General features: G+C 48.6%; 1 protein-coding gene across 4 annotated transcripts in view; it reads right to left on the bottom strand.

The window, feature by feature from the left end:
* Positions 1-14607, bottom strand: part of CASKIN1 (CASK interacting protein 1) — a 92330-nt gene that overhangs the window by 19402 nt on the left and 58321 nt on the right. Inside the window, exons 5-13 of one of the 4 annotated variants that reach the window (XM_061600043.1) lie at positions 13305-13400; positions 12726-12856; positions 9161-9269; positions 8770-8878; positions 5445-5539; positions 4675-4710; positions 4238-4355; positions 2706-2957; positions 908-1018 (exon numbers count right to left, since the gene is read on the bottom strand). In XM_061600043.1, coding sequence (XP_061456027.1) covers positions 908-1018; positions 2706-2957; positions 4238-4355; positions 4675-4710; positions 5445-5539; positions 8770-8878; positions 9161-9269; positions 12726-12856; positions 13305-13400 — 1057 coding nt within the window. The remainder of the gene's footprint in view (positions 1-907; positions 1019-2705; positions 2958-4237; positions 4356-4674; positions 4711-5444; positions 5540-8769; positions 8879-9160; positions 9270-12725; positions 12857-13304; positions 13401-14607) is intronic. The other 3 variants (XM_061600045.1, XM_061600044.1, XM_061600046.1) reach the window with 3 other exon arrangements.

Raw genomic sequence — 14607 nt, 5'->3', positions numbered from 1 at the left:
CCCACTCAGAAAAGCAGCCCTCCATCCCTCCTCTGCCAGCCCCCAACAGACTAGCAACTCTTGCGGGGGTTTTGCAAAGCTTCTCCCCTTATTTATTTTATTTTTATTTTATTAAATTTCTATACCGCCCCATAGCCGAAGCTCTCTGGGCAGTGTACAAACTAAAACTTCCATCTACAATTAAAACACATTAAACATTTTAAGACAGACAAAAACACATATTAAAATACTAAACACTAAAATGCTAAAATGCCTGGGAGAAGAGGAAAGTTTTAACCTGGCGCCGAAAGGATAGTAATGTTGGCGCCAGGCGTGCCTCGTCAGGAAGATCAATTGCCACTAAAGCAGGGGTGGGGGACCCTGCGGCCCTCCAGATGTTGCCGGACCCCAAAGCCCAGCAGCCTCAGCCAGCATGGCCAAGAAACCAGGGAGGCTGATGGGATAAGGTAGCCCAGTGCCATCTGGAGAGCCACAGGCCACACCACCCACAAAGGATCCTGGGAACTGTAGTTCATTAAGGCTGCTGGGAATGGCAGCTGTGTAATAGATAAGCTGCATTTCCCAGGATTCTTTGGAGGAAGCGACGTCCTTGAAATGTGCAGGGTGGATGTGAGCACAGGCTACCAGTTGGCCACTGTGACAACAGGATAGGAATCTGCCTTATAGGGAGTCAGACCACTGGTCCATCTAGCTCAGGAATGTCGGCACTGACTAGCAGCAATGGCTCCTCGGGGTTTCAGGCAGGGAGTTTCCTCCAGCCCTACTTGGAGATGCTGTCGGGGATTGAATCTGGGACCCCCTGCATGCAAGGCGGGTGCTCCACCCGTGACCCATCTCAGGATGCTGGACTAGAAGAGGGTTTTGCTTGACCCCGCAGGACTCTGCTGACATTCTTGTACGTTCTTACCTGCACAGGGTTTCCGAAGCACCCAGATCTCTTCCGGTGGGGCTGGCATGGTAGCGGATCCGCCAGGTGGTGGTGACAAGTGGGATGGGCTGGCATCAGACACTCGGGAACCTTCAGGGTCAAAGACAACCATTGCACCAAGCAGAGAGAGAGATGCACACACACAACATGAACTAAGTCAGCAAAATCCCACTGGGGGGGTGTCTGAATGTCAGGAAGATTGCACAGCCCCCCGCCCTCCCTTTGGCCTGATTTTCTAAAGACCCAAATAAACTATTGTGCAGATTGATCATGCGTCTTCTCCATTTGCATCCTGAGCCACCAGGGGACGGTTGAGGGGCTTGAGAATCCAAAAGCCTCCAACCCTTTCACTACCGGAATGAACCAACACTGCCCTGACTGTCTCCAGCTCGGCTCAGCAACCATTGCAAAAACAAACAAATAAATAAATAAATGACGGAATAACACTTTTTCCTGTACACCCTTATTGAAATGAATGCACAAAATCCTGCTCCAGTTTCCTTACGCGGAGAGGTGATGTTTGCCCCCTTGAACAAAGAGCCACGGGCTGAGAGGGGAGGCTGAGGAGAGGGAGGAGGAGGAGGAGGGAGATGGGATGTGGTTGTGCTACACAAATGCTAAAATGGTTCTCAGAAGGAAAAGGGCAGCATCTGAACCTCGTGCTCACACTCACTCGGCTCACTCCTTGCTCCGTCTGCACCCGGCACAAACTCCCCGTTCCTTACTGTTGCAGATCTTTGCGGCATCCACCCTCCCTGTCTTTCTGGCCCAGCCTGGGACCTTCCAGAGGTTAGGGTCCACCACTCGCATCTGCTCCAGGCAGGACAGCCCTAGGACACAGGGGCTGAGAGGCACTGTAGCCCAAAACATCTGCAGGACACCAACTTGGCGAAGGTTGATTCTGCTGTCGCCTCCCCAATTCCGCCACCTCAAACTCTCCCAGTCTCTGAAATGATTTGGCCCCTTCTCCCTTGGGCCCCCCAAGGACTGGAGGGGGGGCACCACCTCTCTCTCCCCTCCACACCTTGCATTCTCTCCTTAAACACACATACGTATCATCTCGGCTTTCAGTCTGCTTAGGTAAGTGACAAGGTTTTTCCACGCAGTTCTTACTAAGGAATATAAACAAACATCCCCGAAAATGAGCTTTTTTCCCCCTTCAAAAAGCATTCAGGAGCAGCAGATTTGTATTCCCTTGCCCAGCTGTGTCTGGTGCCCTGCTTTCATCACCCACAAAATATCACACACACCCAACTGTGACACCTCATTCATAAAAGTGTGTGCGCGGGCACGCACATGCATTTATAGGGGAATCTTTATTATTTTCAAGGATCAGGCACAAAATGGTGCTCCAGGTGGCCACTAGCTGCCAGCTACCATATCCCCCCCGCCAAATCCCCCATGAAACTGGCAAAAAAACCACAAGCCAGGGAACCGAGGGGGTCATATCCCCCCCCCCAGGTACCCAAAATTTCAAGCCAGAAATTCTCTTTGGACAGCTTTCCGCTCAGCTGAAAATTAAGACTGTAAGATACTTGAGGTGGAGACTTTTTTTTGCTTATGTTAATTTTGCAAAGCTTCCTGCATGCTGTGATATTACTAGATGCTTTATAAATTAATCTGAAGATGATAATAATCTTACTCACACCTACTTACACACACACACAGAGAGAGAGAGCAAAATGGGGGTGTTGGGGGAATGAAAAGCTAAAGGAACACAAGAACAACATATGGCAAAAGCGCAAATTAAAAGCGAACGAGGCAACGGATGGGCTACCTGCATTGGCGCCAGGCCCTTCCACGGCGCCGTGGGGGAGCCTGCGGTAGCCAAAGGAACTCAAAAGAGGCTGGAGGGGGTGCCGTGGTGGCGGAGGAAGGACATGGACTTGATGATGGGAGGAGGAAGAGGTGGAGGAGGAAGTGGAAGAGGAGAAGCAGGAGTGGCCGTTAGGCACGCAGGCCCTGCCAGCCAGCGGGAGGGAGATGGCTTGAAACTGCCCTAGGCAAGGCCCTGCATCCCACCACGGACCTGGCAACAGAAACAACAAAAGGCAACATGAAATGGGCCCTCCAGACCAGGAGCAGAAGCAGGAGGGACGGGGAATTTTAGGCCATTTATTGTTATTATTTAATTTACATTAAATAAGGAGTCCAGGGCAGCAAACAAGCGATAATACACTAAAAACATCTTTAAAACATCTTTAAAACGTATTTTAAAGACATCTTAAAAAGCAGTTCCAACACACAGGCAGGCTGGGATAAGGTCTCCACTTAAAAGGCTTGTTGAAAGAGGAAGGTCTTCAGTAGGCGCCAAAAAGATAACAGAAACAGAGCCTGTCTAATATTTCAGGGGAGGGAATTCCAAAGGGTAGGTGCCACTACACTAATGGTCCACTTCCTATGTTGTGTGGAACGGACCTCCTGATGACGGGATCCGCAGGAGGCCCTGCTGTTGGGAGTGGCGTACACAGGATCACAGGATCACAGGAAGCCTGAGCCAGATCAACTGTCCCATCTAGATCAGTATTCTCTGCAGTGACTGGGCAATGGCAAATGAGAGCCAGTCCACCTCGGAGGAAGAGAATCTGTGGTCCTCCAGATATTGGACCACAACTCCCCCAGCCATTGGCCATGCTGGCTGCTGCAGTTGATGTGAGCTGGAGCCCACCAGCATCTGAAGGGCCAAAGGTTCTCCAGATGGCACAAGAGCTCGCTCATTCATGCAAAACAACTGCTCCCACAGTGCAATGGTGGAAGAGTTTTGAGGGTGACACATTGGTGTAAGACACAAATAGAGGCAGTAACTCAGTGATAGATCTCCTGTTCCATTATTTGCTTTTTAGCAAAGAACATCAAGGAGCCAAACTGGGGGGAAAACTCAGGGCAGCCAGCTAGCCAGCCAAATCTGCTACGGGGGGGAAGCTCTTTCTGCAAAGGGCAAGATTTATCTTTTGCTTTTATTTCCTGCTATGCATGCAGCCCTGCCCCCAAAACTAGTCAAGCAATCAGTCTCACAATATACCATTAATATAAGGTTATGACGATTTTAAAGGAACCAATATTTATCTTCACTTTTTATTTTTAAATATCTTTTCTCATCTGTTTCTTTTTTTTAGCAACTACCTAGCTCCTTATTAAATCCCATATGCCCAATTGCACAAGAACATATTTCATGCTGCACAATTTTTTTGACACTGCACAATATGCGCCTCGCTGCACGTTAGGACAAACCCTGGCAAAGGGCCTTACACCCAAAGAACTAGACAGGAATAAAGTGATGGGAGTCCCCGGAGAGAGGAGACCACTTGCCTGTGCGCTTGCTGATCGCTTCGACTAGGGTGGAAGGGAAGTAGCCAACGCGGTCATTGCCAGTCCGGTTGTCATGGATACAGCCTTTCCACCGCCCATCTGCATGCTGTTCCAGGACCTGGGAAATCCAAATTGGGGAATGGGGGGAGTAAAGGAGACAAGGAGCCCAGGCAGAGGAGCGGAATCAGCTTCATGATGGATTGCTTGAGGACCTTCCCGAACCCACAACCAGATGGCCAAGGGAGCTAGATGTCTGGCTTGCACTTAGTTTCCTAAATGGGGTGTGCAAGGAACTCAAGGCTGACTCAACGTCCCAGCCCTCTCACTCAAAAACTTTTCCCTCCTAGCCCAAGACGTGTCTCCTAATTGCAGTTAATTAGCAGGTGGGGAGACAGGAATGTAGTGATCCAGGGACTCAGGGGGTCTCAGACCATTACCTTTTTTGGAAGCAGGGTCCTAATGTCTCCAGCATCCTACAAGCCAATCAGCATGAAAGGGGAATGTGTTAGTCACTAGGAAGAGTCTTCTAACATGATTCCTTATCCTTTCCTGCTGATTGGAGCTAGTCAGAGGGAAAGGACAGTCAGCCACTGAGAAGACTCTTCTCAGTAGATAACACTCTCATGCTGATTAGCTCCTAGGGCTGTCCGTTGTTGTGGGAGAAGGCATTAACAAGGATCTCATTCTCAACCCAGCAGCAAAAAAAAGGGGGGCAGATACGTGGCTGTGACTATCATGAAGGGACCCTGCACTTCTGAATTTGCCACTACACTTCTGGGGGGAGAGGGAATGAATGTATGTAGAAACTAGTCTACTGTAGGAAGGTAATTTTTACATCAATTGCTCTGCCCATTTTTGTCTCTGGCTCCACCCTCCACTGGCATGTGGCCCCCAGAAGATGGCCCAGATTGGAATGTGGCCCTCAGGCTGAAAAGTTTCCCAGCCCCTGGCATAAAGCCTCTGGATGAGGGATAGCCCGCCTGGTCCCTTCCAGATGTTGGACTGCCCCATCAGCCCCAGCCAGCATTGCCAAAGGTCAGGGACGATGGAATCCAGGAACATCTGGAAGGCACCACCTTCTGACGAGGCTTCTTAGAGACACCAGGAGCCACATCTCTGCCTGGCCAACCGATCAGGGCCTTCTGGCTAGCACACTCCTGGCTCAGGTTCTGACAGGGCCAGTCCCAGTATGGAAGAGGCAACTCACCGTGATGATATCTCCAGCTTTCACGTTGAGGCTTGTCAGGTCATAATTGTTGCAGTAATCTTTCACGGCCCTGACCTGCAGGGCAGCCGAAGCATCTAGGCAGAGATGGGGGGGAGGAGGAGGAGGTCACATGCATTCTAGAGAAAGGTGCTGAGGCTCAAGGCTACATGAAAGCAGGGCCTTCCCACCCAAGAGCCCTTTTTCCAAATCCTAGAGAGGGGGAGGCTAACTGCGGTTGCTTAGTGGTGGCGGGAACGCACTCTGCACATGCTTAAAGTCACTGCTCTACTTTTCACAAACAGAGGGATGAGCAGATGGGAGACTGGGATTTACTGGTATATCTTTGGGTGATTTACAGTACAGAGCAAGGTGTTGTGGTGGTTAGAGTGCTGGATTAGAACCAGGAGACCAGGGCTCAAAACCCCAACTCAGCCATGAAACCCACTGGATGTGACGTTGGGCCAGTCACCATCTCTTAGCCTAACCTACCTCACAGGGTTGTTGTGAGGATGAAATGGCGAGAGGGAAAACCATGTGTGCCACCTTCAGCTCCTTTGAGAAAAGGTGGGATTTAAATGTAATAACAAATAAATATAAATAAATAAAAGGAACAGCAAAAGTTTCTGCCTCTCAGTTGTTTAATAACAAGAAGAATAGAACTATTTTTGTAGGTGTGAAAGGGCTGAAAGCTCAAGTTAATTTCTAGGACTGAAAAGCAATTCTTGGGCTCAGAATAAGCTCAGAGGCACTTTGTCCTTTATGCCAGACTGTGAGTTATACCCCACATTAGTTCTATTCAGAGTAGACCCATTTAAAATAATGGACATGGGCAGCTTAGACCCACTAATTTCAGTGGGTCTACTCTGGAGAGAACTTAGTTGAATACAGCCCTGTAGGGTCTTTTGCACCAGGCTCTGGTAAGGTAGGTCTTGGGGTTCTAGTGAAAAACAAAGTAGATCTTGCAAGCCTGAAGTCTGCCCAGCCCTGGCCTAAGTCATTTGGGGATCAAGGCAGAGAAAGGCAACTGGCAAACCGCTCCTGACCTACGCTCATTAAGATGGACCGCACAATCGGCTAGGAATTCTCCCACGGAAGCCTCCCTGACATGAACGGGACATTCACATCATCCAACGTACCCAAAAGCCCTCCTCACTGGTCACCAGGAACAGAAGTTCACACTATGAGGTTCCGCTTAATTAGGAGTATTTCAAGAGCTGACTCACACGGACGTGCGTGTCTCCAAGTTTGGGGCCACAGTTTCTATCCATGACCTACTGTCCCACAGATGAAAGCCACTTTGAAAACTGAACTCTTGCCACTCAAACCAGTTTCTGAAACATGTTTTTAAACTTCAAGATTCCCAATGCTAAGGCGCTGAAGAGCTGGTGGAAAAGGGCTAAGAGCACATACGGGAAACTCACTAGCTGGGCTTTGGCAAGCTGCAATTCCCTCAGCTCTCTTATCTGCAAAACAGGGATAAATACACAACACTAGGGCCGTTGTAATGATTATTGGGAAAGGGCGTTGAGGACTTCACTAAGCTAATCTACATTACGATTACAACGTTTGCTTAATAACATACTCTAGAGGGAGACAGAGGACCACGGCATCACCAGTATATTTCTTACAGAAAGGATTTATAATTTTCTGATTGTTGAAAGGGTCTCACATACGTTTTCCTAGAGCTGTATGCTCAGTAGCTAAGAGAGAGACCCTTAAGATCTGCCAGAGAGGAGGGATGGGGAGAAATTCAATTCAGTTCTCATTTAAATGCAAACCTTCCAAATGCACATTTGAACCAAAACACAGATATCCTTTGAAATGCACACTTCTCCAAATGTTGCAATCCATTTTTCCAGGCAGGTAATGTCTACAAAACTGCACACACTAGGGTAAAGTGTGCATTAAAAGGCATATATTAGTGTCAATAACATACAAAAATACATTACTTTAGCGGAAATTGCTTGCAGAAATGTGTACATTAGTTAAAACTGCATACAAAAATATGTTTACTAGAAGAACTTTGCACCAAAATGCTGGTGAATTTTGATTTTTTTTTTTTTAAAAAGCAAACCATTGCAGAAATACAGAAAACTGAATTTGAGATTGGAAAAATTAATAACTTGGAGCACTAAATTTGCAAATCTTTCCATCCCTACCAGAAAGTGCTCTTTGTGGTCCCACCATCCAGTATAGTGGACAAGACAGTGACACAATACAGGGCCTTCTCAGTGGTGTCCCCCCCAGTTATGGAACTCTCTCCCAAATTTGATAATAATCCTCCACATTAGCTACATTTATGCAACAGATGAAAACATATGATGCTAGCTGGGGTTTAGGCATAGTGTTGCTGTTTTTATAATGGACTTTACATTGGTTTTTCTTTTATATTACAATTTATATTGTACACAGTGTTGTAAGCTGCCTGATGCTCTGAACTGGGTGAAGGGCAGGGTATAAAAATCATGAAATTAATTAATTAATTGGGGTGTATCCTAGGCATGGGTGAGAAATTTAATTCAGTTCGCATTTCAAGCTGAATCTATCCAATTTGCACTTTCCAAAATAATATGAGAACTGAAACCGCAGCCATCCTTCGGAATTCGCACTTATTCGAATTTTGCAATGCAGTTCACCAACCAAACAATATTTACAAAAATGCATATGTTAGAGGAAAGTGTGTATAAAAAGGAATATATGAGTGAAAATAACATGCAAAACTGCATTATATGATAAGAAATTAATGCATACATTTTTGTATTAAATCAAAGCAATCAAAACTGCCTACAAAATGTATTTATTAGGGGAAATTCACACTAAAATGCTGGCGAATTTTCATGAGGATTTTTTTTAAAAAAAATGCAAATTGCTGCAGAAATGTGGAGGACTGAATTTAAGATTGGAAAAATGAGAAACTGAGATAACTGAAATTGACAGATCTTGAAACTGACAGACCTGAAATTTTCCATCCTTAGAGTCTTCAATGTTAGTCACGCCTAGAGTAGACCCGCTGAAATCAATAAACCCAGCTAACTTCGGCCCGTTAATCTCAGCGGCTCTACTCACCTTCGTTGGATACAACCCAATTAAATTAAAGAGCTGAGCGAACCTCACAACAGTCCTGCCAGGTAGAACAGCAATGTTAATCCCCCTGCAGACTGCTTTTGCATGAGTAGAGAAGGAAGACTGACATCCCCTGTGCGTGGCTGACTTTAACAGCATCCTCTGCCAGACTGTCAGGCCTTACCCCTGCCCCTGAAAAAATGAGTCCAGCTGCTAAAAAAACCTCCACTCACAGCAAGACCCCATCTCCCCACCCCCTCACCTCGCAGCATCTGTTTGATCTCCCTGCTGGCCTGGGTGGCGGTGAACTGGTTGACAATGTCCAGTGCAGTCTGGTTGTAGGTATTTCGGATGTGGGCGTTGATCCCGCTCTGCAAAAACAGATGGAAGGATGGGGGGTGGGCGGCCTGAGAGAGACGGAGAGCTACTCTGGGGAGGGCACAGATCCGGGGGAGCGGGGGTTAACTGGATTGAGAGTTGGCAAGGAAGAGCATGAGGATGCCATCTGGGTGGGGCACCAGCAACCCGGCGCTTAAGGGGCCCTGCCAAGCTCTGCTTTCCGTGGCGAGAGAGATGCTACCTGCCCAAGCTGAGAGGCCTCCCTGCCCTTCCTGCACAGGTGCAAGCCGGCTGGGGGTGGGTGGGGAGCTTACGTCCAGGAGGAGGTGCACCACGTCCGTCTTGCCGCACAAGGCCGCTTCGTGCAAAGCAGTGCCTGCCTTCGTCTGCCGGTTTATGTCGATCCCAGACTGGAGCAGAAGCCTGCAAGAGGGAGGGATGGAAAGAGAGCAAATGAATTTAAACTCCTCAGGACCTTGACCACAGCTCCTGGGCTAAAGGACATCTGCAGAACAGGGAGAAGTTCAACAGGTACCGCAGTGAACATGCAGCAACAACAGAAATGGCCCCTGCTGAATTTCTCCACACTCAGAAGCCCGCGTGAGGAAAGGACAGAAAGCAACCTGAGGAGAGAGCTCTTGCCACTGAGACCAGAGATGTGTGTCTCCTGCACCAGAACAACACCCTGCCTAGTTTGCATGTAGCACGAACTATGGTTTATTAAGCCATGGCTGGGCATTATGTGCAAACCTTACCCAATGGCTTCCCTATGGTTTGTTCATTGCCAAGAAGCCACAATCTGAAGCGATGGTTTGTTGTCGGCTTATGAACCTTGGTTTGTTTCACCTATGACTTAGCGTTACATATGAATCCAGCACCCTTCTTTACCCATGGCTTATTTGCCCATCTCACCCCAAGTGCTCACCAAGCTACAAAGGAAGGGCAGCTGGAAAACAAAAAAAACCATGGAAAAACAAACCACAGTTTCCCTGATAGTCAGTGGGGCGACTCATGGTTAAGACTGTCTGCCCTCTCTGATTTTGACTAAATTAGTCAATTTGAACATGTTTACTACGTCCCAAATGCTAATTACCCAATCTTCCAGTGTGGGAGTTCCTGTCTTTTCCCACTTAGAGCATATGGATATTTGTGCTGCAGTTAATAAATTAATAACCATTCCTTTGTCATCTGTAAGAACATGCTCTTTGATATATCCAAAGAGTGTGACTAATGGGAGTGGAAGTGCACATCCTGTAATTGCCTGTTTCTTTTAACACCTTTCTCCAGAATTTATTTTAAGGCAAATCCAGAAATCATGCCATATATTTTAGCATATAATTTTAACACGTGATTTTAATAAGTGAGCTGTTTTAAAATTACTGCTTTTGTTTCACATTTTAATTTTTTTATGTAGGTTGTTTTCAGTGTTTACTTTTTATGTTGGCATTTTTCATGAATATTTGGGAGTGTCTACTATAAACCGCTTTGTCCTAGCAAGTGCTATATATGTTTTGTTAAATAAAATAAATCTGCCCCAGGCAACATAGCCATACGATGCTAGGGCTAATGGAAGTTGTAAACCAACGCATCTGGAGGGCACCAGGTTGGGAAACGCTGAGCTAGGTGACCTCATTGGTCCCTCCTGGATTTAAAATGAATCAATCAAGCCTCTAGTCCTGATGCAGCCTTAGTTCAGTAGTCAAACCACTCCTCCCCACCAGAGGCCTTTTAGGAACATTAGAAGAGCCTGCTGGATCAGGCCATGGGCCCACCTAGTCCAGCATATCCTGTTCACACAGTGGCCCACCAGATGCCCCTGGGAACCCTGCAAACAGGATCTGAGTACAAGAGCACTTTCCCCCTGCAGTTTCCAGAAACTAGCATTCAGAAGCATACTGTGTCTGACTTTTGCAATCCATCTCTGAACGCTCCTTGCCCTCCCATTCACTAGGCTATTAAGCAGACATTTCCTGTCCAGTCAGCTCTGAGGCCCCGCAAGCCTGCCCCCTTGATTACTCCAGGGACAGGAAATGCAACATCCTGAGATGATGATTTAAGGACGGCAGCTATTCATGGTTAATCTGCAAGGCTTGAACGGTTACTGTTGCCTTGTGGCTTTGACCGCCCAAGAGTTCCCCCACGCATCTTCCTTCAGAACTCTTTCTCATCCTACCTTACTAGGCTGTTGTGAGGGCTACCAAGATAATGGGTGTGGAGCGTTTTTGAGAACTGCTCCACAACGTTCAAGCGCCCAACATTCTTGCTGTCATGGTCACATTCCAAGAAGCGCTAGATTTGAGCATCAGACCAGGAAGCAGAATCTAAGGCTCTCGGCGGCTCCCACCAAATTCTATAGGGCAAAAGCACACAGGCCTGCGATTTGGGGGGTATTGGAAATGGGCAAAGGTTGCCCCACCCGAGACACAGGGTTTTTGGGGGGGTCAACCCCCTGCAAACGGGGTCCCATCGACATACAAGTGAATGGAAGCCAACCACTCTCTTCCCTATGTAAAGCATTGCACTTGGCATAAATGTTGCAGTGGGGGGGGGGTCTGTCCTACTCTGGCAGGAACTTCCCATCCCATCAGGCCATATTCCAGGCAGAGAGATTGGTTTGTGGGGCCTCTCCACCTGCTCTACTAAGAGATCGGCGGCGTTCGGCTCCTCCTCTCCAAATCTTTCCATTCCAGCTGGTCAATGCAAGAACTTTGCAACTGTGAACTAAATGCCTGAGCCTGCGTTTTTCCTTCTCCTTCCCAATCCCCTTTCCTTTTGTGCCGTGCCTTTCATTCTAAGCTTGTGGACAGGGACTGTCATATCAGGCACACTTGAAAATACTCTAGAAGCCTTTGCTTTGTTTTGTTTAAGAGAGGGCTTATAAATGCTTTATTTAAACACACAAACATAAATAAATAATTTTTCTCTGTTTTACAGAGTGCAGATCCTCCTAATCACCACAAAGGGTGGGAGAGAGAGAGAAAAAAGGGAGTTTTGCCCCTACAGCAGCATCTTAAGGCACACCGATATCTACAAATGCCACCTTACCCTTCCTCAACCTGGTGCCCTAAAGGTATTTTGGACTACACCTCCCATCAGCCCCAGCCAGCACGGCACCCAAGTTGGGGAAAGCTGTGCAGCCACAACAGGACCCACCGCCTGCAGCAGAGGCATCTAATAAATGATCATAATCCTCATGGAAGAGGGCACACCGCAAGATGCCAACAAGCCCCCAGAGGGCAGGATTGGTGGCTGCTCTCCTGCTCCTGAGATACAAGCCCCAGATTAGGCAGCCAAGGCCAATTTGCTAAGTGAACTGCATGCTGATGACATAGAAGGGCTGCCTGCTGGGCTGGAGGAACAATCCCCTTCCATTCCTGGCTTGCTCCAGGGCTGGAGATCCCTTCTTACCAACACACGCACGCCAGAGACGAGAGGGTGGACCAGCAGTTTTGGGGATTTGCAATTTCAGTCGCTGCTGCCCTGGGCTCAGAGCGGGTGGGCTGGGGATCATCATCTCTGGAGGAAAGCTGTCTGCCTAGCCGGATTGGATTGGTCGGTTGCCAGCAAAATGCCGCTGTGTGATGCCAAGATCAGAAAATGGGAAGGAGGCAAAAACCTGGACAGCAAAGACCAGCCGAACTGCCCCAGATGGCTAGAGGCCCAGGAGCCTTTCCAGACATCAGAGGCTAGAGGCACTTCCAAATTTGGTCCCCGTCCAGGGAGTTTTGACGCTGGTTCTGAGGAAGCGGAAATCTTTTCCCATGAAAACTTAATGTTTTATGCACATCTGACGTTCCGGTCCCACCACCTCCCTGCAACCCATTCCCCCCCCCCACACGCACACAGCATGCACCCAACGCGAGCAAAGAGGGGCTGCACCTGATGATGTCGATGTGGCCGTTCTTGGCCGCCAAGTGCAAGGGGCTGGTCCCGTTGGGGTCGGTGATGTCTCCCGGCTTGGGCTCCAACAGGGCAGCACACATGTTGCTGTTCAAGAGCAGCTGCACCACCTGAAGGGGCAGAGAAGCCAAGGGGGCTGGAGGAGGCAGGCAGGCTGCCTTACACACAGTCGGACCCTGGCCCCATTCAGCTCAGTGTTCTCTACACTGACTGGCAGTGCCTTCCCAGGGTTTCAAGCAGGGGAGATTCCCAGCGCCACCTGGCAATGCGGCAGATGGCACCTGGAACCTCCTGCATGCAGAGCAGAAGCTCCACCTTTAACCTATATTCCTTCCCCTAAAAAGTAACGTTCTAGTCCTCATGGTTCTGAATAGAGGGCAGATTTAAAGAGAAACATAGGAAGCCACCTTATACCGAGTCAGATCACTGGCCTCTTTAGCCCAGTATTGCCTCTATATGGACTGGCAGTCGCTCTCAGCCCCCATCTCTCCCCCCCCCCCGGCCAGTCATCCAAGGGCTGCCCAACCAGGACGTCATTCTCGTGGCCAGCTGACTTACCCCAACACGTCCAAACTCGCAGGCCAAGTCTAGAGGGGTCTTGCCAGAGTTGTCAAGGATGCAGGGGTTGGACTGGTGCTGGAGGAGCATCTCTGACTATGGGATGGAGAGAAAGAGAGATGCAGAGAGAACGCAAAAGCTAAGCAGCTCCTCTCTGCACGTTTTGGCGCATTCCGAAATTCACCAGACAGAGGCTTTGACCTTTGAGTCCCGTGTTACTTTCCATGCCCAACGCATGCGTTACCAGAGAGGGCCGGAACCTGCAAAGGCTTCTTCCCACGCTGCTTTAGCAGAAGAGAGAAGCCACCCAGGCGAAGTGAATGCAGCAGCAGCAACTTGTGCAAGGCAGCCAGGGTTCCTGAGCGACAATCCCCACCCCATCGACATCATGCATGCCCCCCTCCTCAGTCCCTGTTCTTCCCCACCCTAGACACAGGGCTATGGGGGGGTCTGCATAGGGACTCTGTGCAGGTTTGCTTGAAGGCAAGTAGGATCCTCTGCACAACCAGGACCCCTGACAAAGGCAGAGTCCTCAACCACGCAAGGCATCCTCTTCCGATCGAAGCAATTCAGAACTTCCTCATGCAACACAGGGAAGATCGGGGACTCGGTGGGAAGGGCCTGATACACACAATGACCTTTGGGGTGGGGCTTGCATGCACACTCCTGACTGCCCCCCCCCAACACAGTTTGGTACTTGTGTGTGTTATGCATACGGAGAATAACGCAGCGGTCTGAGCCAGTGTGTGTATTTACCTAAGAAGAAGGCTTTTACCCCACATTTAGATCACTGAGACTTAAGACTTAGTAAAATGAGAAAATCTGCTTTATTTATAGAAACACATAGCAGATGGGGAAAGCATACCTAGTTCTAACTAACTAAGTTGGAGGCACAATGGCCAGACATGGGAGTTGCCCTCGTGGCTCAGAAGAGAAAGTAAGACAAAGATGTCTCCTCTCTCCTCAAATGGTCAAAGAAGAAGACAAAGGAAGGAGGGGCAGGTCAGCCTCCCTGAGCAGCATATCTGTTTACAACGGAAGGAAGTTAGGCAGAGAAGAGCACGGGGAAAGGTGGGCGAGCCTAGCCAGTTGGAGGACCCTCACTCAATCTCCCTTCTGGAATACACACAAAGGAGCCCAGACATGGGAGTTGCCCCACTTCCAACAGTGTGATCCTATAGTCTTTCCCCACACAAACGTATTCCCACCCCCTAAGAGAGCTGAAACGAGGTGCATCTCTATTAAGACAGGGTGCGGCAGGGAATGTGGGATAAATTCAATTTTGTTTGCATTATAATGAGAA

This window comes from Rhineura floridana, chromosome 17 (genome assembly GCF_030035675.1).
Source record: "Rhineura floridana isolate rRhiFlo1 chromosome 17, rRhiFlo1.hap2, whole genome shotgun sequence".
Taxonomy (NCBI): domain Eukaryota; kingdom Metazoa; phylum Chordata; class Lepidosauria; order Squamata; family Rhineuridae; genus Rhineura; species Rhineura floridana.
The sequence above is the reverse complement of the archived record's forward strand: the minus strand, read 5'-3'. Positions and strand labels throughout refer to the sequence as shown.